At 43.0% G+C, this 26868-nt stretch overlaps 1 protein-coding gene across 2 annotated transcripts in view; it reads right to left on the bottom strand.

Moving 5' to 3' along the window:
* Positions 1-5435: 5435 nt before the first annotated feature.
* Positions 5436-26868, bottom strand: part of UBE2H (ubiquitin conjugating enzyme E2 H) — a 102578-nt gene continuing 81145 nt past the window's right edge. For both annotated transcript variants that reach the window (XM_059933405.1, XM_059933406.1), the window contains 2 exons: positions 14368-14496; positions 5436-9742 (listed from right to left, as the gene is read on the bottom strand). In XM_059933405.1, coding sequence (XP_059789388.1) covers positions 9618-9742; positions 14368-14496 — 254 coding nt within the window. In that variant the 3' untranslated portion in view covers positions 5436-9617. The remainder of the gene's footprint in view (positions 9743-14367; positions 14497-26868) is intronic.

Genomic DNA, 26868 nt, shown 5'->3' with positions numbered 1-26868 from the left:
GCTCCTGCCCCGCTACCCTGCCCCACCTGCCCCTGCAGCCTGTGCCATTGTCCCTCCTTGCCCAACCCTCTCACTTCTGCAGAACACTTCGGGCCCCTGTCCACTACTGTCTCTCTCTCTCCTTTTCTGTATTTTTGTTTTGTGCCTCTGACGCCTGACTTGGCCCCAAGCCACCATTCAATCTCCTTTCCCTCCATACCTCCAGGCCAGCTAGAACCCTGAGACCGCCCACCCCCTTCATCTTCCCCCAGATCCGCTCCCACCTCCTTGCGCATCCCTGGCCACTCCCTTACCTGGGCTGCCCTGCGCCTTTCTCTCTTTATACAACCCCTTCCCATCCAGCCAGGCCGTGATCAAATCCCTTCTTCCAGGAAGCCCCCTCCCTGTGGTTTGTGGTTCTTTCGAGAACTTTATTCCTCCCTGCCCAAAAGGTCAGTTGGGGAGGCCAGGTCAGGCGGGGTAAGTTGCCTCTTCCCTTCCGGGAGTAACAGAGGGTTTGTAGAGTGGCGGGCGCAGTGGTAGTACGCACATCAACTTTGGTGCCTATGTGCTGATTTCCCTTTCTGCTCTGGGGGCTCTTTCCCTAGAGGGATCACGTTGAAGAGGTCTACATCCCTCGCCTCTGGGTCCCCACCCACTAGCACAGGGTCCTGGCTTCTGCCAGGACTTTTCTATCTTCAGCACATGAAGCAGAGAGGAGGGATGGTTAGATTCAGGTCGGGTGGCCGGGCAGTCTGCTGGGGTGGACTTGTTCTGGCCGGGTTGCTCCCGAGGCCGGTCTCCGAAGTTCCTCAGCTCCTTTCATTTTCCAAGTCTGGTCTTAAAGCCTTCCAGGAATTCTGGGGCCCCACCTTGACCTTCCAACAAGCCGCTGCTTACTTAAGCACTCTCATCTGTCGCTGGCCACCAGGAGCCACGGCCAAAGGGGCAGTCAGGCTGGGAGGCTCTGGATCCTACTGAGATGGGCAAGGAGGGTCAAGGCCAGGGGAAGGGGGGGCGGGGGGCGGCCTCTGCGGCACTAATGGGGGACCCCGGGTGGGGCCCATGTCTCAGGCTTGTGTTTGAGTGACGTCGTTGGTTTTCTTTCTGGCAACTGCAGGGCACCTCGGCAGGTCCAAGTGAGGTCTCCCGCGGGCGAGACGCCCGGAGGCCTCCGGGTCCCACCCGGGCCGGCTGGGCGGGCGCAGGGGCTGAAGGACGGGGCCTCCCGGGAGCCAGGGCCGCAGCGCGAGGCCCGCGCGCCCCCTGGTGGCAGAGGTGGGGGGATGCGCTAAGATGGCCGGGGCTGGGCCGCGCCCCTCCGCGCCCCTCCGCGCCCGCCCCGGGCCCTTCGCCCCAGCCGGCTCGAGGAAGAGTCCCCAGACTCGTGGAGGAGCCACTTCCGTCCCCACAGGGGACACCTGCGAGCCCTCGGAGGGACTGTAGCGTGAGATCGCGGGCTCTAGCCAGCAGCGCGCGGCGGGGCACACGGTCGGGGGCGCCCTCGCGTCCTGGAAGCCACGCCCCCGGGCCGGGGGGCTGCAGCGGCCGGACCCAGAGGGTGCCCCCCCTACCACCCCCGGCCCCGATTCGCCCGCGGCCTGCGGGCTCTGCACGACCCCAGAACATTCCCTGCAGAGGGTGAGGTTATGGGTTCTGCGCCAAATCCCTCATAAAAGTCGCTTTTGTGGTTTATTTGCGTGTCCTAAAACTTCCTGCTCTACCTGGAGGCTCCCAGGGCTGCACCGTCCAGTAGGTGTCCACGACGAGCCACTTGTGGCTCTTGAGCCGTACCAGGTGGTGACTGAGGGACTGAATTTTTCATCTTATTTATAATTAACTTAAATTTTAAAACAAGCAGTGTACATTTTTCTGTAACCCAACTTTGTTTTGGTAGGACTACGTGTTACCTTTAACGTTGAAAATGTAAGCGTCCAAATTAAGATGTGCTGTGTAAAATACACACTGGATTTCAAAGTTAGTACAAAATTGAGAATGCAAAATATCTCATTCATTTTTAAATAGTAATTACACACTGAAATAATATTTTGGATGGATTGAGTTAAATAAAACATTAATTTTACTTTGTTTTAAAAGAAACGTGGCTATTAGAAAGTTTTAAATTATTTATGTAGATGGCATTCTATTTTTATATTTCTGCTCTAGGGTTCAGTCTGAGTTTTATTTTCTGACTCCACTGCAGGGCCCAGAGGGTGGGGTCACTGCTATCAGTGGAAATGGGGATGTGTGTAGGGAAAGGCCCTGACCCTCAAGGACCAAGCCCACAGGGCCTCTGGGCAGGTCAGCCAGGCTCACCTGGTCAACCAGGAGGCATCTCGTAGGAGCCCCAGGTGGCAGAATGAGGCTCACACAGACACAGGTGCCCACAGCCCCAGTCGAGCATGGAAAGAACACTCATCTGTGGCCTGAAGATGTGGGTCAAGCATTGGCTGTGCCATGAACTCTGTGTGCCCAGGTCTCTTGGCACCTCACAAGGAGTTAATGTGAAGGGGCCAAGTCCTGGTCCACTTCCAGAGGGGCTCCCACGGCCAGTGTGAGGATCACAAGGGGAAGGCCTCTCCGGCCACCGCTGATGCTGTCTGTCTGTGGAGGAGGGCACTGTGGAAGACTTTCACAAGTTTCTGGAATGCTGATTTGTTACCAGCACATTATTTTTTGAAATCTGTAGAAGAGCATCTTTTAAATGCTTTGTTCCACACTTTTACATGCACGTTAGTAGACTGTGGCAGGCACCTGATCCACTGTTTATAGAGCTGGAGAGAACAGAACTTAGGCTGAAGCTTCTCAAAGGGAGCTGCTAGCTCTGCGCTCGCTGACTTAGGTGGTAGAAGCCAAGGGAAGGGGAGCTGAGAGAGATCTGAAGGCCAAACCCCACCGGCTGTCCAGCAGCCCCTTCCCAGGTTAATTGTCAATGATGGGGCAGCCAGAAGGGCCAAGTTTGTCTTTCAGGGAGCTCAAGTCTGTTCCTGCCAGCCCCGTCATTTGACACCAGAAGCCAAGTTTGAGCCCCAAAGAGCTCTGAGGAGCCCAGGTCCACAGAAGTGCCCCGGCTCTTTTTCAAAATTAAACATCCTTCATTATAGACATACATGCGTCTACCCCACCCCCCCCCAACACACACACACAAAGTGAGGGAGAAACGCCCCTGTGTCTTTTACCTTCAAACATTAAATCCCTAGTAAGGGTACCTCTGCAGTTCTAAGAAGTTCTGGGTGCACAAACCCTACCATGTGAGGCACTGGAGAGCAGGGTTGGCCCAAGGTAGATTGTCCCAGGCTCACTCGGGCATCTGAGTCCCTGAGAAACCTGTGGGCTCCTCATAAGCAAGGCTGCTCAGTCTGTCAGGTGGCTCCCGGGCCTCTGCAGGTCCAAGGATTGTGAGAGCCAGACAAATCCTCTTTGCCCTGGTTCTAGGTAGGGAGCAGAAAACACCAGGGCCCAGTGTCACAGAAATTTATCCCCTGGGGTAGAGAGCAGCCTTCGGAGATAAGAAGAGCTTAAAGTAAGTAAAAGTTCTGGGGCTCTGAGCCCATAACTTTCTGTTCCAGGACAATATGTTTCAGAAACCCTGCATCCCTCTTCTCAGGAAAGGGGCAGTGCCTCAGGCAGGCAGTGGAGAGCCGCCTGCCACTTGGGAAGCAGCTGGACTGAGGCTGAGAGGTAAGAGTGATGCTGGGAGAAATTACTGGTGGGGGAGGGACCCAAGCCCCACTGGATGCACTGAAATTCCTCATGGTTTTTTTTTTTTTTTTTTAAATAAATAAATTTATTTATTTATTTTTGGCTTTGTTGGGTGTTCGTTGCTGCGCGCGGGCTTTCTCTAGTTGCGCCGAGCAGGGGCTACTCTTCGTTGCGGTGCTGCGGGCTTCTCATTGCGGTGGCTCCTCTTGTTGCAGAGCATGGACTCTAGGCGTGTGGGCTTCAGTAGTTGTGGCGCTCAGGCTCAGTAGTTGTGGCGCTCAGGCTCAGTAGTTGTGGCGCTCAGGCTCAGTAGTTGTGGCGCACGGGCTTAGTTGCTCCACGGCATGTGGGATCTTTCCGGAACAGGGCTCAAATCTGTGTCCTCTGCATTGGCAGGTGGATTCCCAACCACTGCACCACCAGGGAAGTCCCACTCATGGGGTTTTTAAAAGCAGCTGCCTGCGTGAGATCAATAGGATGACTGTTCACATGTCCCATAGATCTAATTCTTTCAGCTGGAAAATGGGTGCTCTAAATTCCCAAAGCTCTTTGGGTCCTAAAACTCTAACCTCTGGTCTTGAAACCTTGGTGTTTTTCAGGTTGATATAATATCCTCTCTCAGGATACTGAGTCCTATGATATGGTTTCATTTCAGAGCCTGGATGGGGTTCTGAGTCACAAAGTGTCAGTCAGAACCTACTAGTTTAGGGACCACATGTTAGAGATGAACCTGAGGCCCATAGAGCTCAAGGCCACACAGCTGGTTAACAGAAGAGATGGCACCAGGACTCACAGCGCTGGTTCCGTTCTTTGGTCCACTGTGACCTTGGCTGAGGAGTTAGTGAAGACCAACAGCAAAGCCTTCTGTTGACTGTTTCGTTTCTGAGCACTGGAGCCAGGGGAGCTTGAGATGTCTGTTGGCAGGGTTCCTGGGTGGCCTTACCCTCCTCCTCTGGTGGATACAAAGCTGTGCCTACAGTCAACTACATCGGGATGCAGTAAGGAAAAAAAGGAGTGTGGGGGAAATGAATAAGGAGAAGAAAACAGTGGAAGAGAGTTGGAATGAGGGCATGTGACCAAAGGACAACTTTTCCCTTTGTCTAAAGGGTCTTCTAACTAAATCCAGCAAAAGTAAATAGACTAATGAGGCAACATCGCCACCTGGTGGCCAAAGAGGACATATGCTTTTAGAAAGGAATTGAAATGTTGGGCTGATCCAGTGATCAGATTCAGATGCAACACCCACGGCTTTCCCCTTCCTTGTTGAGGCAGATCAGCCCCAGCAGGAAGCTGTACTGTCTGTGAATTCCAGACCAAGTGGGTACCCTTTACTCAGCATTAGTTAACAGGGTCTAGAGGTTTGGGCTGAACAGCAACACAGGAGCCATACCTGTTGATCCACATGGGGGTAGGCGGGGTCCTCCAGGCTACAGGACTTCACAGAACAGATGGCTTTTCAAGGCTCTGGTAGAGAAGCCTCAGAGCCAGCCCTGTTTATAGCCAGCAGTCACCTGCCACTCCAGGTATAGGGGTAGGGCTCTTGTAGGCAGGGCCTCTCAGTTACTACCGCCTACATATGACACTCGCTTCCCAACCTAACCCAGTCACCTGCCTCATAAGAGATTCTCAGTTTAAAAAAAAAAAAGCAAGCCATCGTCTGCTGCTCAGAGGAGCCGGATGAATAGGGAGGGTGTTTTAAAATATCGGGCTTAGTAATCATGGGGGCTGTTATCTTATTGATCAAGGTCCAGCCATTTGCCAAGGTATATACACATTTTATTTAAAAAAGTTTACAGTTTTCATTATACACAACTATTAAGAGGTTATAGTCAGAGGAGGCATTTGTCCTGTTGACAGAAGTGTCCACTAGATCATCACAATGCAAGGAAAAAGGTGGAAGGGAGGAGAGGGGGCAAGGAAAAAATAAGTGATAAAAAGCTTAGATTTCAATTAAGGGCTGGTAAGTCCCTTTTATCTCTTCAAGTATCACACAATATGTACCAAATACAATCAGTAAATAATGGCCATTTCTTCCCAAGCCCACGGCCAAGATGAATATTTGCTGAATTAAGAGTCCTGGCCCTTCCTCAGGTGAGTGGAGAAACTGCATACCTGAGGGTTTACTCTCCCTTCCCCCCAAGGGGCCTCCACTCCATTCAGTCCCTAATGGAATCACCAAGGTGTTCAGCGGCCAGAGAAAATATGAACATGGATTCAGAAGTCCAAAGAAATGCAGGTCTTTGAGCCCAATCAGAAATGATTTGATTTCAGTCAACAAGGCTGTGAACCCAGTCAGGAAGTTGGTGAGATGAATAAAACTCTTAACTTTTGTTAATGGCTTTCACTTTTCTAATTGAGTCCCTAGAACACAGAAGGGTCACATGCCATTTAAAGTCAAACACTAGTTCCCAGAAAGTTGATATCTAACAACTTCACTATGGGGGCTAGCAGAGGATCTGTCTTTCATGAGTCTCAGCCATCCCAATAGGAGGTCTAATAAAAAGCAAGTGTCAGGCCAAGGCCAACTAGGGCTTCAGGGAGCCTTGTGAGGGAAAAAATTCCTTCGAGGGGAGACACTCTTCTGGAGCTTAGATCAGCCAGTTGGCAATTAGAACAGCTTTTGGAGTGGAAGAAAAACGTTAAGTACTGGAGAGATATATGGCAACTTCTGATAATTATCTCACTAGTATAAAACGCTGGTTGAAACTGCACAGTAACCTCAAGGAGCGCGATGCGATTGAAGACAAAAGAGCAAAAATGCCAGTGTCTAGGTTGGCTACCTTAAAACGCAACCCACGAGGCCCCAGTGCTGGGGCGGCTGGAGGGTAGCGGATTGCATGCTGCTGTGGTGCAGCCATCTTGCTTTCTGGTGTTTGGCGAGAGCTGGAGCTCAGTCATTTGAACAGGGGCAAAGAATGGCTTGCGCTGGTAAACCACAAGGCAGGGTTTCAAAAATGATGGGTACTAGGTAAGGGAAGGGAAGGGAAGGGAAACTGCCAGAAGCAGCTCTGACCTACCACCACCACCTTTAAAAGCAATAATGTGCAGCCTTTCTGAGGGGCTCTGAATGCTTCTCTGAGTGTTATGATGGGACAACGTGGAAAAGCTTTTGGTGTCATACCACCCCCTGCTCCAGACTCACTCTACCATCTATTACTGGGGGCCCAGAATCCTCAGAATCACAGCCAGGCCCTCTTCCAGCTTCCTCTTCTACTCCTACCTCTCCCAGGCACAGGGAAGGGACAAAAAGTTAGTGTAAGAAGGGATTCTGTTCAACATATCAAAAGTCAATTTCCCAGTGGAGAGGAAAAGCTCCACACAGAGCCAAAAACATGCATGGATCAAGGTTAGTGCCCAAAAAGGACAGACTTGCACAGAATGAGAGGGTGCAGTGTGATCTGGGCAGCAATTTCCAGGAGCTTCCAGTGCTAGCAGAGCCTAGTTACACCTTTATCACACAGACTTGGATGGGCGCACACACACGTGCATACACACTGTAGTCATACTCAGATCTGCTTCTTAACCCCTGCAACCTCCAACAAGTCTTCATTTGGAAATTCTGCACCACCAGATTCCTAGTGCTGGAGTTCTCGATCACAGGCAAGCTGAAGTCTTTTTGTTAGAGAAACATGGATTTAGTCAGGGAACAGAGCTGTGGCACTGCTCACATACCTTCCCTAAACTTGGTTCTACTAGTTTTTTGTTTTGTTTTGTTTTTTGACAAGATTAAAAGCAATTATTATCTGGACATTATTTTTTTTGAAAGGTAATTAGAACACTATTGTTTATACAATATTGAAAAAATACAGTTTTTTATTGTTTGAACTCAAATCACCACCCAGCACTTTAAGCCTACCCTAAGTCGCACCTACAAATAACGGTTATAGCACAAGCAAACTGCTAATTCAGCAGGTAAGCAAGTTAGACAGTGCCAGCAGAGACCCTCCCTCCCCCAAAGTAATGAGAAGACAACGTGCTAGATAAGAGTTAAAGTACTCCATTACATGTTAAATAGTTAATACTACCCTTCCAACAAGCCACAAATGCTAGATAGATAACTCAGTATGGTTAACTAACCACAGCCCTACATAACTGCACTTTTAATTTTTTTTTTTTTAAAAGAAAACCTTTTGCTTCATGCCCGTAATTAACATAAAATAAGTACATTCTTTGTTTTTTATTTAGGAAAATAATCATGCTAAAAGCAAGTTGTACTTTATATAGATTTTCAAAGAAAAGATTGATTGTGCTTTTTGAATAAAAAAGATAGGGTATCTTCAATCTCATTGACTCAAATCTTGTGGAATATAGCACTTATAAACTAAAAACACACAGAGAGAAGGATTAAATTATCCCAGTAGGACATTCAAAAATCATCTCGAGAAGATTTCAGGATTGGCTAATTTTGCTATTGTCCTACTGGTTGTGTCAACCCCCCCCCCCCCGCCCCCCAACTACTGTCTGAAGTTCTCCAAATTCAGCAGGCAACACTCAGATCTGAAAGAAACTCTGCCAGCAACCTGGACATATGGTTAGCTGAGTAAACATTTGATTAGCAGGCATTTAAACTGATTTCCTCTTAACATATACAGGAGAGAAAATTCTCTTCCTTCAAAACCTGTTCTACATCATATTTCTGAATCCTTTCCTCCTATTCAGTCTCACTCTGAAAAAAAAAAAAAAGCTGTGTTTGTTTTTCCCATGTAGAGTCACTTTGGGTACAAAAACCTTTATTTGTTCCAATTATTACTCATTTTAAATTTAGAATGTGAGTTGGGTCTAAAATACCTATTTCCCACTCCCACGAGCAGACGATGACCCGGCTGCTGCCAAGAGCAGCAGCAGAAGGGAAAACAGAATCAAAACCTGAACGAGAGTACCCAGGAGTCACAGCCACCAGTAGGGTCTTCTTCCCAAGTCTAATGGTCCACTGAGTGGCTGTCCAAGGAGGAGGCCATCTCTTGGTAGGTGAAGATTAAATCTGCAACCTAAGCACAATGCACACACACCAAAAAGAAAAAAAAAAAACCCAAACCCCACAACCATCCTCAAATATAAAGCTCTGAGTCCAGGGTAGCGGTCTCACAGTGGCCAACAATAGGATGAGGATGTGACTCTGCACGTGTTGGATGAGAGGAAACATCTTCCCAGTCACTCTTCTCCTCCTGTCCTGTCCTCTCAGAAAAGGTCTGGATTACAAATTCTACCCCCAAGAAAAAGAATCAGATTCAGAAAACATTTCCAAAAGGTTCTCCAAAGCAAAACACTTGTGGCTGCAGGGCCTGGTAGCGAGAAGGGCAGGAATCTACATATAAAAATGTACTTAAAATCCAAGTCAAAAAAATTGTTTTAAGTTTCAATACTCCAATTAACTCCCTGTTTTATACTGTTACTCCACAGAAATGGGGCCACCTAGGATGCACAGGAAGAAGCAGCTCTGATTCTGACATGGCTGGCTCTAAACGCTCCCAAGCAGGCCTTTTCCTCCCCAATTTTTTCCTTTCCAGTTTGAAAAAGCACTATTCTATCTTCACATCCAAGAGCTGGTTGGTTTGGTTTGTTTCTTTGGAACCATCAATAAAAGAAGCAACTTTTTCCTGTTATTTTTACTCATGTCTATCTATCAGAGCGGCTGTTTCTTTTGACAGTTCAGTAGCACACAGGCTGACTTGGCTAAATGGACTTATGAATGCATGCATTCGGACCGCATATTGCTACCAAAATGGAATGTGGGAATATGCTATGCACCTCAGGTTGAGAAATGACCAAGAAATCAAGATCTAAAGGGTGATATATAATATATATATATCAATGCTATTATTCATAAAAACCTTGTTTAGTAATAAAAAAAATTGCTTTGTTTAAATATGAATATTATAGTCTGCTTCTCATGGTTAGGAAATAATAGTCTTTCTGAAAAGCAGGTGCTTTTTCTACTACAACTCCATATCCTGGGCCTCATCTTCCGAAAAGTCAGACATAGAACTCTCCGATGAACTGTCTCCGGTGCCCTCTTCCTGCTCTTTCAGTGCCTCCTCTGTCGCATATTTCTGGATGTACTCTGCACAGGGGGTTGGGATAAAGAAAACACAAGGATAGTGAGCAGGCAGGCATGTGCTTCAGCGACCCCAAAGCTGGCAGGTCCCAGGGAGGTTCAAGTTTTCCCTATTCGGTATGGGCAGTAGGGAACAGACAATGACAAAGATGACAGTTATTATAGTCACTAAATCTAAGGGGAAAATTGTACAGGGAGGTGTCTTTGGAGTTTATGCATTTCACCCCCTTAGTAAGAGAGGCAAATCTGAACACTTGATTTGCAGGGGAACACATACACTGCACCGCCATGCTAGATCTTCTTTGGGCCATTACCTCCCACGTGGATGTGTACAAGACAGCCGACCACCCTGGGCCTCGCCTGCAAGGCTCAGGAGGGTCGGCAGACGTCCAGGACGGTGTCTGGGGTTAACCAGGCCCCAGTTTTCCAGCCAGGGCGCTCTCACTCTCTCCTTGTTGCCTACTGATATGGCTGCACTCCTCCAAACTTGATGGACTGGGGAAATGTAAACCTCACATTTTCTTTTACTTTCTATGTTAATAAAACTATTCACCCCCCGTATAGAACAGGACTAGTTATGATTCCATAGTAATTTATAAGGAAATCCCCCATCATTTTTAGATTTGCAGTTATGTAATTACAGTCAGCCCAAATCTATTATTTTAGAAATAGATTTTAGTCTAAACAGATCCTGCCTGTCAGGTTTTTGAAGCAGCTGGTGAAGACAGTCTCTCAATCTGCTCAGGAATGAGCTGCTACCTGGGGAGACAGCTAGCCTGAGTGACTTTACCACCTATTAATTTATTTACCTGAAGATTTATGATGCTATAGCCTAGGCTGTATCTGCTAGCTGAAAAAAATGTTAAGAACTGCTGAATACACAATTAAACGTTTTCCTAAAACTCTAGGTGCAGATGGTTTTTCAAGTAAGTAGCCTACACACAGTATGAAAAGACAGGACAGAATCCTATCCAGAAAAACACATCCTCACGTCCGTATGCTTTGTTTTTCCTCCTATGGAGTTGCAGGGACTAGAAGAGAAGGTATATGGGCCAAGTCTGAATGATGCAGTGCAGGGCCAGCTAAGATTATTTTCTATATTTTCAAAGGGCTGTTAAAAAGGAAGAAAGAAAGAAAGAATGAGTATGTGACAGAGACCATATGTGGCCAAATCTGGGCCTTTACAGAAAAAGTTTGCAGGCTTCTGACTTACACCCCTACAGATTCATTAGAGCAAAATTTTATGCTGAGATAATGAGGTTTCAAAAGCCCCTGGCTAGGCAGGAACTTGCATTCATTTTTTTGAGAGTGAGAGAAATGTTTACTAAAGCCTTAGAAATTGTATTTTTACTCTCTAATGGGTTGGCTACTTTGTTTCTTCCTTTGTAGAAAGAAGCTGCTGCACTTTGACACTGCTCTTGGACACTGCAAGTTGACACTATCAGCCTTCTTCAGTATATTCAAGGAGACCAATGTGTATTAAGTGCTTATTGGGACAATGCCTTTCAGGAGATAGAAAAATGAAGAGCAAGGTCACTAATGAGCAGGAAACACAGACAAAGATAAAAGCAGTTAGGGGGTGAAGTGCCATCAATGGGAAGCAGGAGGAAGGGACTGTGGGCCCTGAGAGCCAGGAAGGCAGTATCTGCACTGACCCTTGAAGCAGCTCTGGCAGCTGCAGCATAGGAGACGCCACTCCAGGGGAAAGGCATAGACAGCCTCGCCAAAGCACAGGGTAGAAGGAAGTGGCTGGGATGTTAAAACACATTAAGAGAGAACTACATTTGTTTTCTTTCTTTTAAAAAATCTGAAGCAAGTAAGGCAAAATGTACAGGTTTTGCTATAGTTGGATAGTGGGTACGTGGTTAAGTCACTCTGTTTTTCTGTATGGTTGAAAACTCTCCCTGAAGAACTAACGAAGCAGATACAGTTGGGTATCTGAAATTCATCCAATTTGTGTGTTACATATTGATACATTTAGAGGAGTAAAGGCAAAGATGTAGATCACACACAGTGACAGAGAGCCCTGAATGGCAGGCTAAGATGCCACTCAGGAAAGGTTTTTGAGAAGTGGCATATCTTTAGACAGCTCCAATGGTGCCCCATCCTACAGACAGTCCAATATTTACAAGATAAAATAGCACCAACTAAATATGAATCATGTTCATGGTAAGAAAAGTTACATACACTGACCTCTGATGTCAGGTGTGGAAACTGTCTACCTGGAGGGGATTATCTAAAGCGGTAAGGGGTGAATTAGCTCCCTAATGGGTGGGGGATGGAGAGAGGGGCCGAAGGACCCAAATCTTATGAGAATGATCACGTTTAGGAATGGAACGAGAAAAGTTTTCAGAAAGGTAAGGGGTAAAATACCAAAGCTGCAGAGAGGAAAATCGGTCATGAGAAAAATCCAAATGATTAAGAAGAGAGGAGGACTTCCCTGGTGGTGCAGTGGTTAAGAATCCTCCTGCCAATGCAGGGGACACGGGTTAGAGCCCTGGTCCGGGAAGACCCCACATGCCGCGGAGCAACTAGGCCCATGCGCCACAACTACTGAGCCTGCACGCCTAGAGCCCGTGCTCCGCAACAAGAGAAGCCCCTGCTCGTCGCAACTAGAGAAAGCCTGCATGTAGCAGTGAAGACCCAATGCAGCCACAAAAAAAAAAAAAAAAAAGAGGAGAGAGGAGGGGAAACAAACAGCAGGACTCCTAAAGGAGTCCACAGGAACAGATAAAGGCTTCTGACATGGGGATACCTTTGACTATGGGGGTGGTGGGTAACCAGGAGGAGAAGGAAGACCAACAGTGCTAGGAGGAAGGGGATAAATGGAGAACAAGATCATGTTGGTGGGGGGACTGGGTCTGAGAAATAAGATCTCTTATTTCCTGTAGGAAGAAACAAAGAAAAGATTGGGGGGGGGATATATATAAAGGTAGGAAGCTGGGGTGAGCTCAGGTCTGTTAGTCATGATCTTCTCAGATTACTAAGGAAGTGATAGCCAACACTAATGTTTCAGAAATCTAGAGCCCCCTAAGCTAGAGCTTGCTGTTCAAAGATAAAAACGTAGGTTAGGTTCCTTTTGTAACTGGGACTATAACAGATATGTACTAAAACAGGAATAGTGTTAAATAGAGGCATAATGAATATAAGAACTATAGAAATATGCTCTGCACAGAGATATCTGTGGGTTGCAGACACTGTTAAGTGATTCTTATGTCAAAGTAAGACAGTCTCATAACAGAATTTTATCTGGTTAAAAATGAAATACATGTTTTCTTGAATTATGTTTCTTTGGCTATGTCAGTGTTCTGGTTACATAAATTAGATATTAACTTGCAAAGCACCTGAGACCTAAGTAAGTTAATTAGAGTAGATTTATTTTTACTTTATCTCAACAAAAAGTACCAAACAATACCCTAAGAGACCAGGGGAGAATGAGAAGATGAAGAAAAGGAAAAACTACTGTTCAATAAATAGGCCCAGATGCTCCCATCCTGTCTCATACTTTCATATTTAAGAGTGAAGACCTATGCATTCTGGGTTCTCATAAATTATTTCTACTGCCATCTCCTGCAAATGTGCTCAGAGGGGCTGTACACTTTGCAGAAGCTCATGTTCTGAGCTGCTACGCAGATGAACGAGTCAAGCTAAAAATTGGGTAAATACCACTGCCTGCCATTTGTTAAGAAGAGTAGGCCTATTTTCATGGACTTTGAATTCCTCTCCTATCTGGTGGAACTTTATGTATCTAGACTTTTCACTATGAAAGTTCTCAAACATACACAGAGATAAAAGGACAACGTGGTGAATGCTGGTAACCCTGTGTGTAGCTTTAGCTGTTCTTTCACAACCACATTTTCATTTTAATGAAATTCGTGTCCCATTAGCCTGTAAACTGAGAATGGGAAAACAGGATCCTAAATCTTAAAGGATGAGCTAACTAGTGCTACTACTATTTGCACATTTCTAAACTTTAATAGCACATTTTAAGTTTTAATAGAAAAATCCATAGCACCAGGGCACTGGGGCCAGGTATCTGCAGTAGAAATGTGCCTTAGATGTAAACTTCCCAAAATGTAAGCAAATCAGTATGGGACCAAGAAAAGAAGCCAGTTGGGTAATTTTTATTCAACAGGTAAAATGATATAATAAAACAAAGTCTAAAGATGAATTTGGTAATTATTTCCCAACTCCCAAAGTTAACTGCTGTCCTGAAGGGCCAGGATGATTCCATTTATAAGCCCATGTGAGACTATGCCTTTCAATTAATACTTTACTCTCAAGTCCAATTTTCTAAGACAAGAGGAAGCAAATGAAAGCAAAGGTTCTTTCATATAGGGGGTCACAGGGATTTCTGGCAGTGTTATGTCTACTACCACCCAACTAATAAGTCTCCCACTTCCTCATCTTTCCTTTTTTGCTCTCTCTCTCTTCTTTCTTGCTGAAACCTCCAGCTTTCTAAAGGTGTCTCTGACCCTTGAACCTACAGAGGCTAGTGAGCTCTGCTCCAGCCCACAGCTGTCTCTTTTCAGGCCTGAGAAAAATTACGAGTAACTAAGAAGGGCTTTTAATGATCAAAACCTAACAGACTTTTAAGTTCTTCTGTCTTCAGGCTAAGCTATTTGCCTTACCTTTAATTTTCTGCTTGTATTCTTCTGGTCGATGGAGGTACATAGCTGCAGCGTCACCATTGAGAGGATCTATGGGGTTGGGATAGGCCAACAACTGGGGCAGGAAGGACTCAAATATATTGGTAAGATCTGAAAAACAAGCAAGAAATATATCATGCACGGAACAAGCAAGTTCACCTAAAATTCACCTGAATTCAGTAGTCAACATATTTAACTACACTGATATTTTTTCATAAAACAGTGGTCCATTACATGGGACTTATATTACATATTCCTTTCAATACCAATTTTTAAATTTAATTTTAATTTGAAGAACCAGGTAAAGGTACACTTGATATTCTCTTTGAAAGGCAACTGTCCCAATTCGAATTCACTCCACTCTGTAAACTGAGATTTTAGAAATACTACATGGTTTATTAAAACTTGTACCCCAATACTGTACAGCACTCTACATTCTTATAAAGCGAGCAGTTAATTTCTTAACATCGCCATTTTCTACAGCTTTGAAAATCCCCACTCTGAAAGTATTCAAGCACCAGATCTTAAAAGAACTGAATACAATTATATAGGCCTTGACATTTAATTCAATTCTCCTAACTTCTAATGGAGGTAAATATAACCAGTTTTTCAATTATTCTAGGTAATGAGGGTAGGAACCTATATGAACCACTTAAAATCATAAACAATCATAAGACAGATAAGCACCAATTTACTGCTTTTATTAATAATCATTTTAATAAACATTAACAACTCCCTTCTTACTAGATTCAGCACAAGGTGCTGGGTGTACATCTACATACACAGCAAAAACAACAAAAACCCTGCAGTTACCTAGTGTTTTATAAAGGAAGTAGGGCTTGAAAACCTGTAAAATAAACCACACATCCACATAACTTCAGAGATGCTCTAACTTCCACTCTATTTGCTGCTCAGTTAGCAGACAGTGAACTGTGGAACCTTAGCGCTTCCATCTCTCTGCCCACTCTAGTTACTCATCATGTTTTATAAAAAACGTTTCTGTTTCAAGAGGGAATGCTGAAGTATAGTAGCATAGAAACTACTCTTCAATTTATTCTGCTTTTTTAATGGATTTTGTTTTAGAGTGAGCACTCTCATGCAGTGTTGTAAGTGAATGTTTGTCAAGCCATGTCACTTTAGATTAATGATTCTCAGCCAGGGGTGATGTTGCTCCCCAGCGGCCACTTGGCAACGTGTAGAGAAATTTTTGGTTGTCACAACCGGGTGGGGGAAGGTGTAGGGGGGCCACTAGCATCTAGTGGACAGAGGCCAGGGATGCTGCTAAACATCCTAGAATACAATGCACAGGATAGCCCTTCACAACAAATAATTATCTGGGACCAAAATGTCAATACTGCTGAGGTTGAGAAACCCTGGTCTAGATAAAAGGGGTCAGCAAACTTTTTCGTAAAGGGCCAGAGTAAATACTAATTTAGGCTTGGTGGGCCACATTTGGCCTGTCACAGCTACTCAACACTCAGCCCTGCCACTAGCACAAAAGCAGCCATAGATAATAGATAAACAAATGGGTGTGGCTGTGTTCCAATAAAACTATATACAAAATCAGGCAGCCAACGTTTGCTGACCTCTGCTCTAGAAATCCTATGAAAAGCAGATCATCCTTGTCACTATAAGGTTAAAAAACTGAGCAGTCAAAAAAAACCTAGAGCTGCACTATTCAATAGAACTTTCTGCAATGATGATAATGATCTGTATCTGCTACCAATATGGTAGCCATGTGGCTACATGTGGCTACTGAGCATGTGAAATATAGCTGGTTTGACTGTGAGGACGGAATCTTTCATCTTTAATTCTAATTAATTTAAATTTAAATAACTACATGTGACTAGTAGATCCCATATTGGACCACTCAGGTCTACAGAGTGATATATGGACTGTGCTGGCTGTACTTCATGACAGCCAGCACAGTCCTACTCTCATGCACCAGATACTGACACAGAGCAGGTTTACCTTCAACCCCAAATTAGGGACTTGGTATTACCGATAAGGCTAACTTTCCAAAGAACCACATTAATTTAAAATTCCCACGTACCAGGAAACAAATGCAGAGATCCTTAATCAAAAAAGCAAAACAAAAATGATCTTCCAACATAACCCCAACCATCTGTGGCAGGATTTTCACTGCTGTTTTACATATATATATTTTAAAGGAAGCAGCATATTTAACAAACCAATAACTATGCATGGTACAAAATCATTGAAACTATTTGTAAAGGCTAAGGGACAGAGAAAAATGCTTATGTTCTAATGCTGAATAGAGAAAGTCTGTAAAATATTATATTCTCTAGAATTACAATGATGTACACCGTATGATGCATAAAAATATTTTAAAAGTTATACATAAGAGTATTTTAAAAGTTATGTCAGACTTCCCTGGTAGTCCAGTGGTAAAGAATCTGCCTTCTAATGCAGGGGACACAGATTCAATCCCTGGTCAGGGAACTAAGATCCCACATGCCGTGGGGCAACTAAGCCCGTGCACTGCAACTATCGAGCTTGCATGCCTCAACGAGAGAGCCCATGTGCTGCAAACTATAGAGCCCATGCGCTCTGGAGCTCACACACCACAACTAGAGAGAGAAAACCCGCAGGCCACAACTAGAGAGAAGCTCAAGCACCACAACGAAGAGACCACGCACTGTAACGAAGGATCTCACAGGCCTCAATGAAGATCCCGTGTGCCGCAACTAAGACCTGACACAGCCAAAAAAAAAAAAAAAAAAAAAAAAGGAAAATAATAAAAAAAAAAATTAAAAGTAAATAAAATTTTTAAAAAAGTTATGTCAAAGCAAAAGTCTTGTAATTTCTACTTTTCACACTTCAAATGACACTTTACTTTTTTTACCTTTAAAAATAGCATTTGCATATAAATGTGTCCTTTCTACTTTTGCATTTGTTTGAAACATTTAATAAAACATGGAAAGTCTGAAAAAAATTTTCCTCTCTTTATCCTTAAGTGGGTGGGTTATCAAGGCAATGGTAGAAAATGCTAAAAGGTAAGCAAATTAAGAAGAAAAAACAAGGGGTGTGAACCCCAAGTTTTACAAATTGAACATGATCCCAGAGCAGAGAAGAGTTATAGTAACACTAATATTAGTAACAGTAATAGTAATGGCAGCAAGAGTTTACACTTACACAGCCCTTACTACAAGCCAGGCCCTGTAAACACTTTACGTATAAACTCTTAATTTCACTACAGCCAATAACGTAGGTACCATTACTATCTCCATTTTGCATATGGGGAAAATGAGGCACAGAGAGGTTAGGTAACTTGTCCAAGGGGCTGGGTTTCAAACCTGGGCTTATGCACTACGCTGCTTCTGTTAGTGGATAAAAGGAACACTGTCTCAACCATGATGGCAAAAGCTCCCCACATCTCTGCATCAAAACTGTATACCCTCAGAGATGGCCACCCTCCTCCCCAAAGTTTTTCTTTCTCACATGTTCAAGGCCAACAGGATGGTCTCTAAGCAGAGAATGTTCAGGAGTTTCTTGGCTGAACTGTCAGGTATTTCAGAGGCAGTGTGCTTCAAGTAGCCCAACCACAGGAAGTAGCCCATGGCCATGCACAGATATTCACACATAGTAAACTGGGGGCCTGGCCTCTCCTGCCACATCAGCATTATAGGTGCTGCCCCCAAAAGATTAACAGCTGAATGTTCCTATCAAACAACAAAAAACTTGAAAAAAAAAATAAAGTGCAGGTTTTACTTTAAGTTCAGAAGCACTTCAGGACTTGAGAAATATTGCAGACAACATGTCTCATAACTAGGTGTTTCATGTGTTCCAGGAAAAGATTTTATACCCCTCACCACTACTTTTAAGTTTTTCAAGCTACCAATAAGTGGCTTTGCCTATGTATTTGTTCCAAACAAATAAAAGAACCCTCAATTTAAAAAAAAACCCCTCAATTATTGGTTTTTCCTTCCTGTGTCTACTGTCTTCCTACATCAACATACTTTTGATCCATTTTACAGATGTGCTGAGTCACACCTCTAAAACAGAAGAGCAGAAAAGGAAAAGTACGCAGCCCAGTTTTGGGTGAAGATGACAGCTTTTGAAGGCCAGGATGTTGTTGCCATGGCCATTTTAAAGCAGTAAAGTACTCCTGAAAGCGGCTAACAGAATGACTACCATTGAGAGGGTCCTCCCCAAAGAAACATCTCTCAAACATGCAAATGTGCACAAAATCTTCTTTCAAGATAAATATTCTAGCAGAAGAGACATAAACCAAGAATGAAATAAAGATACTCATCTTCAGAAAAATCCATCATAATAAAATTTTTTCCCCCTAGAATTGTTAATAATATAAAACATCTATCAGTTCCAAAGTCTTTTAAAAAACACTGACCTTCCACTTTTTGAAAGGGAGAGAACCAGACATGGATCGCACAATCTAGAGATTACAGTCAGCTGCCCCCATTACTGGATGCCTTAATTTTTAAAGAAAGTCCAAGATCCCTGAGAAGTATGGTTTACAATGAGCAAACAGCTCTTACTTTTGCCTTGGACTAAATCAGCACTTACCAAAATGCAGTCCATTAGGACTGATTCTTCAACCTGATCTTACAGTATTAATGTTAACAATATTACAACACTCATAGTTCAGCTTAGGCACATAAACTAATGATTTATATCCATATTTAATTTTTAAAAACACTCAAATTACACTTCTCTCTCATCAAAAGCAGCATTTACCCCACTCAGTCTACAGCAATGGTTCTTGGGCAAGTTTAGGTCCTGGTTGTTCGTCCATTAAACTTACCTGCAGGGTTTTTTCAAAATATGCATGCTGAGGCCTCACACCTACCCCAGGGATTCTGATTTAGGATTGATTAGCATCTGCATGTGTGTGATATGTGTGCAGAAATGCACTACCTACCCTACACACTCCTATCCCCAGAGACCAAATGGGAAGAGCTATGTGCTTGTGGGTTCTCTAGCTCAAGAAAATGTGTAGGTCTTGGCAGCTAAGCTGCTGAAGAGGCTCTAATTTAGTAGCCCTCCCTGACCCTTTCACTGTCCTTTTTCTGCACACTGCTGTCACCATCACTCCCCCCAGGTGGAGGTATTCCAAACTATAGGTAGGAGAGCAGGTCTCTTCCTCTCTGCATCTCAATTTCTTCATCTGCAAAAAGAGAATACTGCAGTTCCTTACAAGAAGAAATACACATTTCTAAAAATGACTATAAAATAGGCTTCAAACTACATCAAAGGACTAGACTTAGATATTAATACAAATATGCCATCTTCTCAGAAGAAATTTCAGCTACCTGTATCCCTCAAGGAATACATATTAATAATTAAAATGAGTCACCCACACAAAAATGCACCAATTCTTCTTTTTTTTTTTGTCTGTGTTGGGTCTTCATCGCTGTGCGTGGGCTTTCTCTAGTTGTGGCGAGTGGGGGCTACTCTTTGTTGCAGCATGCGGGCTTCTCATTGCGGTGGCTTCTCTCGTTGTGGAGCGTGGGCTCTAGGCACGTGGGCTTCAGTAGTTGTGGCACTCGGGCTCAGCAGTTGTGGCTTGCGGGCTCTGGAACGCAGGCTCAGTAGTTGTGGCGCACGGGCTTAGCTGCTCCATGGCATGTGGGATCTTCCCGGACCAGGGATCGAACCCGTGTCCCCTGCATTGGCAGGTGGATTCTCAACCGTTGCGCCACCAGGGACGCCCCGCACCAATTTTTAAAGTAAAGCCACCTCTACTCTAGGTGACTCACAAAAAGATGGGTACATGGCTTAAAAGAGAAGACACTCAGGAGGGGATGAATCACATATCTCATGTTTTATTCTTGGCTGTTTATGAACCAGTGTCCGTATAAGTTATTTCTTCTTCCTCTATTTCCTTTGAACATTAAAATGGAAACCTTTGTAAAGCATACTGCTATCTTCAGATTAAAACCTTGTGGATGCCAAAGCTTGACTTGGTCAGCCCCATCAGGAACCACAATTACCAAGCAGGCAGTCCTCTCAGAGACTTGAACTTGCATAATCTTTGTTTGTTTTTCAGATTTAACACCCCAAATGCTGCAACTCAGAAAACACCACCATGGTACAGCACAGTCATGGCCAGGTACCACCAGCCATCAGAGCCCTCCTCCCTTCTCCAATGCCACCTTCCCCCTTTCCTCACCCTATTCCTTGTTCCCCAGACGTCCGAGGCCCTGGGTTCCTTCTTTTTAAAGCCAAACAAACAAAAAACATACAGAAAAACTTGTTTGGAAAGACATCAGCCGCTTGCTCAGCAATGTGAATTCTGTGGTCTTTGTATTAATACAAAGAGTGTATTTTATACTCTTACTCCAGGAAGCTCATCATCTCACAATTTTAAAGAAATAAGTCTATGCTGATAACTAGCAAATCCTTCTAATTGGTCCTTTACATTTCTGGTCTTAAACATGCCTAAAATTATTTCCCTGAAAACCTATTCCTTTCTCCTAAAACCTAGATTGACGGCTCCAAACCTCCGGAAGGACCTTGGTTAGGCCCTCCTCCTTTATTCCATGTACTCAGTCAATTTCCCAGACTCACTATTAATCCTAGTGAAATACCTCTAGTTCCTCTTCTGTTTCCGCTGGCATGTAACTACATCAAGCCCAATGTATCTTTCTAGACCTGGCTTAGGACAACCATCTCTGGATGGCCTTCCAGGCTCCAAACTCTTACCTTTGGAATCAGAGAACACTTCCTTAAAACAATCACTCAGGTCATTTCCCATCAAGAGCAAGTTCCTTTTGTTTTCCTACAAAAACTTCGTACTCCAGAAGCATGCTATCCAAACAAACTTACATTTTACTGACCTTCTCCCTCCTGGAGGACTCCTGGCTTCCAAAGCTCAGAATCACTGAGTTAGCCATGACTCCTTAAGGTATTTAACTGTTTTGTAATTCAATAGGGAGCAGGGCTAAAAGGACAGGAAGAAAGGAAAAGTCCTGCTCACAATTAGAGAGGTAAAAAGATGGGTAAAAACCCACAAGAAGTAGATTCTAGTGAACCAGAACCAATGACTCTGCGACCTCCTCTTTCCATGGCTTTTGGCCATTATAGTTGAAGCTGATGGCTAAATAAGTTGAGATCACCTGGGAATTAAAACCATGTTATCCGGGGCTTCCCTGGTAGCGCAGTGGTTGAGAATCCGCCTGCCAATGCAGGGGACATGGGTTCGATCCCTGGTCCGGGAAGATCCCACATGCCGTGGAGCAACTAAGCTTGTGTGCCACAACTACTGAGCCTGTGCTCTAGAGCCCGTGAGCCACAACTACTGAGCCCATGTGCCGCAACTACTGAAGCCTGCGTACCTAGAGCCCGTGCTCCACAACAAGAGAAGCCACCGCAATGAGAAGCCTGCGCATCGCAACAAAGAGTAGCCCCTGCTCACCACAACTACAGAAAGCCCGCGCGCAGCAACCAAGACCCAACTCAGCCAAAAATAAATAAATAAAATAATTTAAAAAACCCAAACCCATGTTACCCTTGATTTGCTAGAAAAAATCATCATCTGACCTTTCAAAATCCCACTGATTGACTTTGCTCATCTTATAAGGAACTGTAATTAATTCATCATATTGCTAAGCAAGCCATGAATTTATAGTTATATGTTCAAAATAAAAACAATCATAAAATTCCATTTCATTTGCTCAAGGTTTTTTTTTGCTTTTTTTGGGGGGGGGTATCTAACTATATGTATAAAAACACACTGACATATATGTGGTCAAAGTTTATAAGACTGAAACAGGACAAATAAAATTTCCAGATTTCTTCAGGTTATTTAAGAATTTTGGGTTAATTAATACATCTTTACTTTTCTACTCTTGTCAGCTCTTAAGAAGTTGCACTATTAATGATGAATTTGAGTCTTTTACTTTAATTTTCTTCTGCTTGTAGTCTGTGAATACTAAAAACAGTGAAATTCTACCCCTTAAAAGGAGGAGGAGCCAGAAACCTATACCTCTCTTCAGCTGGAGGATCAGCATTGCATATAATATATCAAGCAGTTGTTATGTATGAAAGACTGAGTAAGCAGTGGGCCCTAAAAGGTGACAGACATCCCCTAGAGGAAAACCTCAATAAAGCCAATTAAGAGGAATGCCTTCAGATAGGCAGGTAGATTTGAAAAAAGAAATGGCCTTGAGATTAAATATTCTCTTACTAGCTGTTTGAGGGCACACATGTGGCAAGCTGAAGCAGACCACCACAAAGACTTGTGTGGTGCTGTGACACAGAACCAGCTGGCCACTGAATGCTAACATGATTTAATGGAATAATACATACAGCAAACCAGTATCCCAGACGATATATTCAAGAATGTATCCAATCACTTAACTGAGAGGGTCTTCTGTGTGGATAAAATATACAAAGGGTGGGCTTCCCTGGTGGCGCAAGTGGTTAGGAATCCACCTGCCAATGCAGGGGACATGGGTTCGTGCCCCGGTCTGGGAAGATCCCACATGCGGCGGAGCAACTAAGCCCGTGAGCCACAGCTACTGAGCCTGCGCGTCTGGAGCCTGTGCTCCGCAACAGGAGAGGCCACGACAGTGAGAGGCCTGCGCACCGCGATGAAGAGTGGCCCCCGCTTGCCACCACTAGAGAAAGCCCTCGCACAGAAACGAAGACCCAACACAGCCAATAAAAAAAAAAAAAAAAAAAAAAAAAAATATATATATATATATATATATATATATACACACACACAAAGGGTGTGAAACTCATTAGATGTACACGTGATCTCGTGTTAGTCCATGTGGATCTTTTAAAGATAGAATAAAGTCTCATGAAGAGGGTCATGCATACAAAAAACAAAACTCTTCTCTCCTCACACCTCTTAAAAAAGATCGAGAGCAATCAGCAGGAATTAATAAGAATCAGCAAACACTTGAAGAATTTTTGCAATATTCCTGAGAGATACACTTAATCTCACTACACTACCATTACACTTTTTTAAGTATTCCAAGCTAAAAACAGGCATTCCTGTTACATGTGAAGAGCAATGTCAAAGACATAGGGTACTAATTAAAAGTTGGTGGAATACCAGATATATCCTGCTAAGTGCCAGATCACCAGGTCACCAACCAGAGGTGGGCAGTTTTATAACACGGAATGTTTTAAAGCATTCCACCGTCTTAGAAAATCATCTTCCATCCACTGCCTAATTGCAACTCCCTCTCCACAATGTATTTAAACTGTAGAGATCTGCAGAAGGAAATGAATGCTACTACATAGATCAGAATGAAGAAAACAGACTTTTGTTCATCAAAAAACATTTCCCTTGTTGCCATGTCAATCTCAAAACACTTCCCATCTTACTTATGTGTTCTTTAGAGGTCAATTCATCCTGGTTTAAACCTGGTATGACCCTGCTTACCTTAAAAGATTGCAAGCTAAAACACGGTAGTAGGATTTGTTGTTACCCTTCTAGAAATGAGGGCAGTTAATGTATAATTAGCTAGTTGGGTATTCTTACAGTCATACTAAAACTCATTATTAAAGTTTTAAATTACTAGGCAATAATTTAGTTTGTCTTTAATGTCAGAAAAGAACAAGATAACTTCATGCAATTATAAGATAAGTGACCATGCATGGGGAAAGACTTTACTTAGACACAGTGATCACAAGCAAATGAAGAGAAAACAAATCCATAAAACCACAATGGAGCCCTGAAGCTACAGCCCCAAAGAAAGAAGAACATGGCTGTGGCTGTCTTTCAGGACCATAGCCTGGCTCATATCCCACGATCCACAAAGCCTGGACCACTCCATGGTTCTAATGCTGACTGTCAGTGAATGTGAACGTGGTGTTTTTAATGAATTTCTGCTAAGTTGTTCAACCCAAGAAAGTCCCATTTTTCTATGTATAGCTAATTAAACTCTTGGGCCACATGCCAACACCAAATCTAAATATCTACAAGCAGACAAAGGAGGTGGATCATGGAGCTAGCACTGTGGAAACCATCAAATCCAAAACTCAGCATATTTCTTCTTTATCTACTACAGCTGACCCTTCTCCATAGTACTAGAAAGAAACTGCTCTACCTGGGTCTGTCTAGGAGACTCATAATGACATCCAGCTATTCCAAAAGCAGGATGATGTTTGTGATTCCAACATGGATGGATCAATACTGATTTCTCAAGCCTGTTCAAACAGTGGTTGCTGGCCACTCAATCATCCATGCAGATAGATAAATGTATCTCTTATCTCTGCAACTATACTAAAATGTCTAGAAACATAGCTAGTAAACACTCACGCAGCATAAAGCATTATTTTAAGATACAGTTACCCTCAGCCAAAATTTGAATTATTTGGAAAGATTCACAGGCTACCTGACTGAAAAGAGGTATGTAATAACAATGTATTTCCAACATGGAAAGGCTTAAATTCATTTAGCAGCTTAAAATCATTAGGTTACAGCATAGTACTATTAAGTAAGTTTATTATTTAAAATTTTTCTAAATGCCTAGTAAAAGAAGCACTGTTTCTCCTAATTCTAATCCCAAAGTTCCTGAAGCATTCCTTTTGTTGTAGTCAAACTCATTTGTCTGTTACTGACCCCCCCAAATGACTCTAGGGGAAATAATTTCCCAAATGTTGATTTTTCTCACCATCAAAATAAGAGGACTATCCAGTCCATTGGCTAGCAACCCTAAAGGTGAGAATAAAATTATAAACTGCCCAATTTTATATGAAAATTTTCTTCTACATTACTTGTCCAGAACTTAATCCACAAATAAGTAATTTACCAAGTCAGTCGAGAAATGAGTAAAATGGAAGTCGGAGAGAGAAACACAATTTGCGAGGGTCAAGTATGCATGGCCAGAACAGCGGGAGGGAAACTGAAGCTGTACTGCAGTGAAGGTACCTGAGCTTCCAGGAGTGTGGGGTGAAAACACAACTATGGATAAAATATATTTGGGTAAAAAGGAAAACAGAAAACAAGCTACCTATGGCTTAATGAACTTTCCTTTCATCAGTCTTTAAAATTACAGTTGTTTTTGAAATTGAAATCCAGATCCCCTTGGCTGAATTTTAAGTTTTCCAGAGCTTTTATCATTCTTCTCTGGAAGAGCACGAAGGGATGTAAAAAAAAAAAAAAGATGCCATCATACAGGAAGCCAAAATGAATCAATTTTGTGATGGCATCTGCTACTTTCCTTTTAATGTCACAAAGAGTAACAACAGTAACTTCAAACTCAATAGATACCTTCATATTGATGACAAGCCTCTTTACAAAATTAACCATATAACCCACTATAATATGCTCTCTTTCAAGGTTAAATATAAAATTTAAAATTACTGGGTGATTAAACTACAATTATACCAATTTTGAGCTTCTGAATGAACAAACTGCATGTACACTTGGCAAAGGAAAACAGGAGGAGAACAGAAGAGGCAAGGAGTCAAATGGGCTGCCAGAAATCAATTTTCTTTTGTGGAGTTGGTGAGGGGTGGTGGAGGAATAAACATAAACATTGTTTATTATCAGGTTATGATGAGTATAAATCTGAAATTTCATCTGGGAATTGCTGTTATAATAAAAATATGTATATCTATTGCACAGTACATGCATGCCCTGGGGCAAAGTTAATTTCAGGAAATTTCACAAGTAACTCCCTGCTCCTTACCATATTATATAGTAGAGTTGAAACAAGTTTTGGCTACCAAGCTAAGCCTTTTGCTTTTCAGTTGAATATCTGTGTTAACTTGTCAACTTTCTCCTATTAGTTGTTTCGTATTAAATTAGATTTGTTTTTGTCCTTTGAAATAAAATTCAAGAATCACAGCAGGAAATCGAGTGATTCAAAATTCACCAATTATGAAACTAACCTTCAATGCCGGAGGGTTTAGCAGCTTGTAATAAAAATTCAGTTTAGATCTCAAGATCAGAGAAGTCTAAAAGAAACTTCAAGGTTATCTAAACGAACCCTTTCTACCAGTACTTTCATATAAATTGTATTTACCTGCTCCTAAATCTTTCCAGGAAAGTAATGTTGAATTTTCTTGAGGAATAGTTTGGACTTGAGAAAAATGTCAAAACAATCTTCCCATGCTGAGTACAATTTTGACTATACTATAAAAATATTTTCTTCCTGCTTTCCTACACTTACCTGTTAGTGTGTTCATGTTGTTGTATTATGCAACACTTAATGGTAACTTGTACACATGTAATACAGAAATCAAAATTCACTTTGATCCATGTGGTTTAATTCTTGTTACTTACTAAATGCTTTGCAAGGTAATACAAGAACATATTCTAACATTTTATAGATGTGATGAAACCTTAGTCACGTTGGCCTGTTGCTTGAAAGTCTATTCTGAACCTCATACACCTGCTGGCAGGAATGTTAACATGGTACCACCTAGGAAAATAGTTCCTCAAATGGTTAAACAAAGTCACCGTATCTCGGAGCAATTCTACCCCTAGGTACATACCCAAGAGAAATGAAAACATATGTCCACAGAGAAACTTGT

This window comes from Balaenoptera ricei, chromosome 9 (assembly GCF_028023285.1).
Source record: "Balaenoptera ricei isolate mBalRic1 chromosome 9, mBalRic1.hap2, whole genome shotgun sequence".
NCBI lineage: Eukaryota > Metazoa > Chordata > Mammalia > Artiodactyla > Balaenopteridae > Balaenoptera > Balaenoptera ricei.
This window is presented reverse-complemented; position numbering and strand designations above follow the sequence as displayed.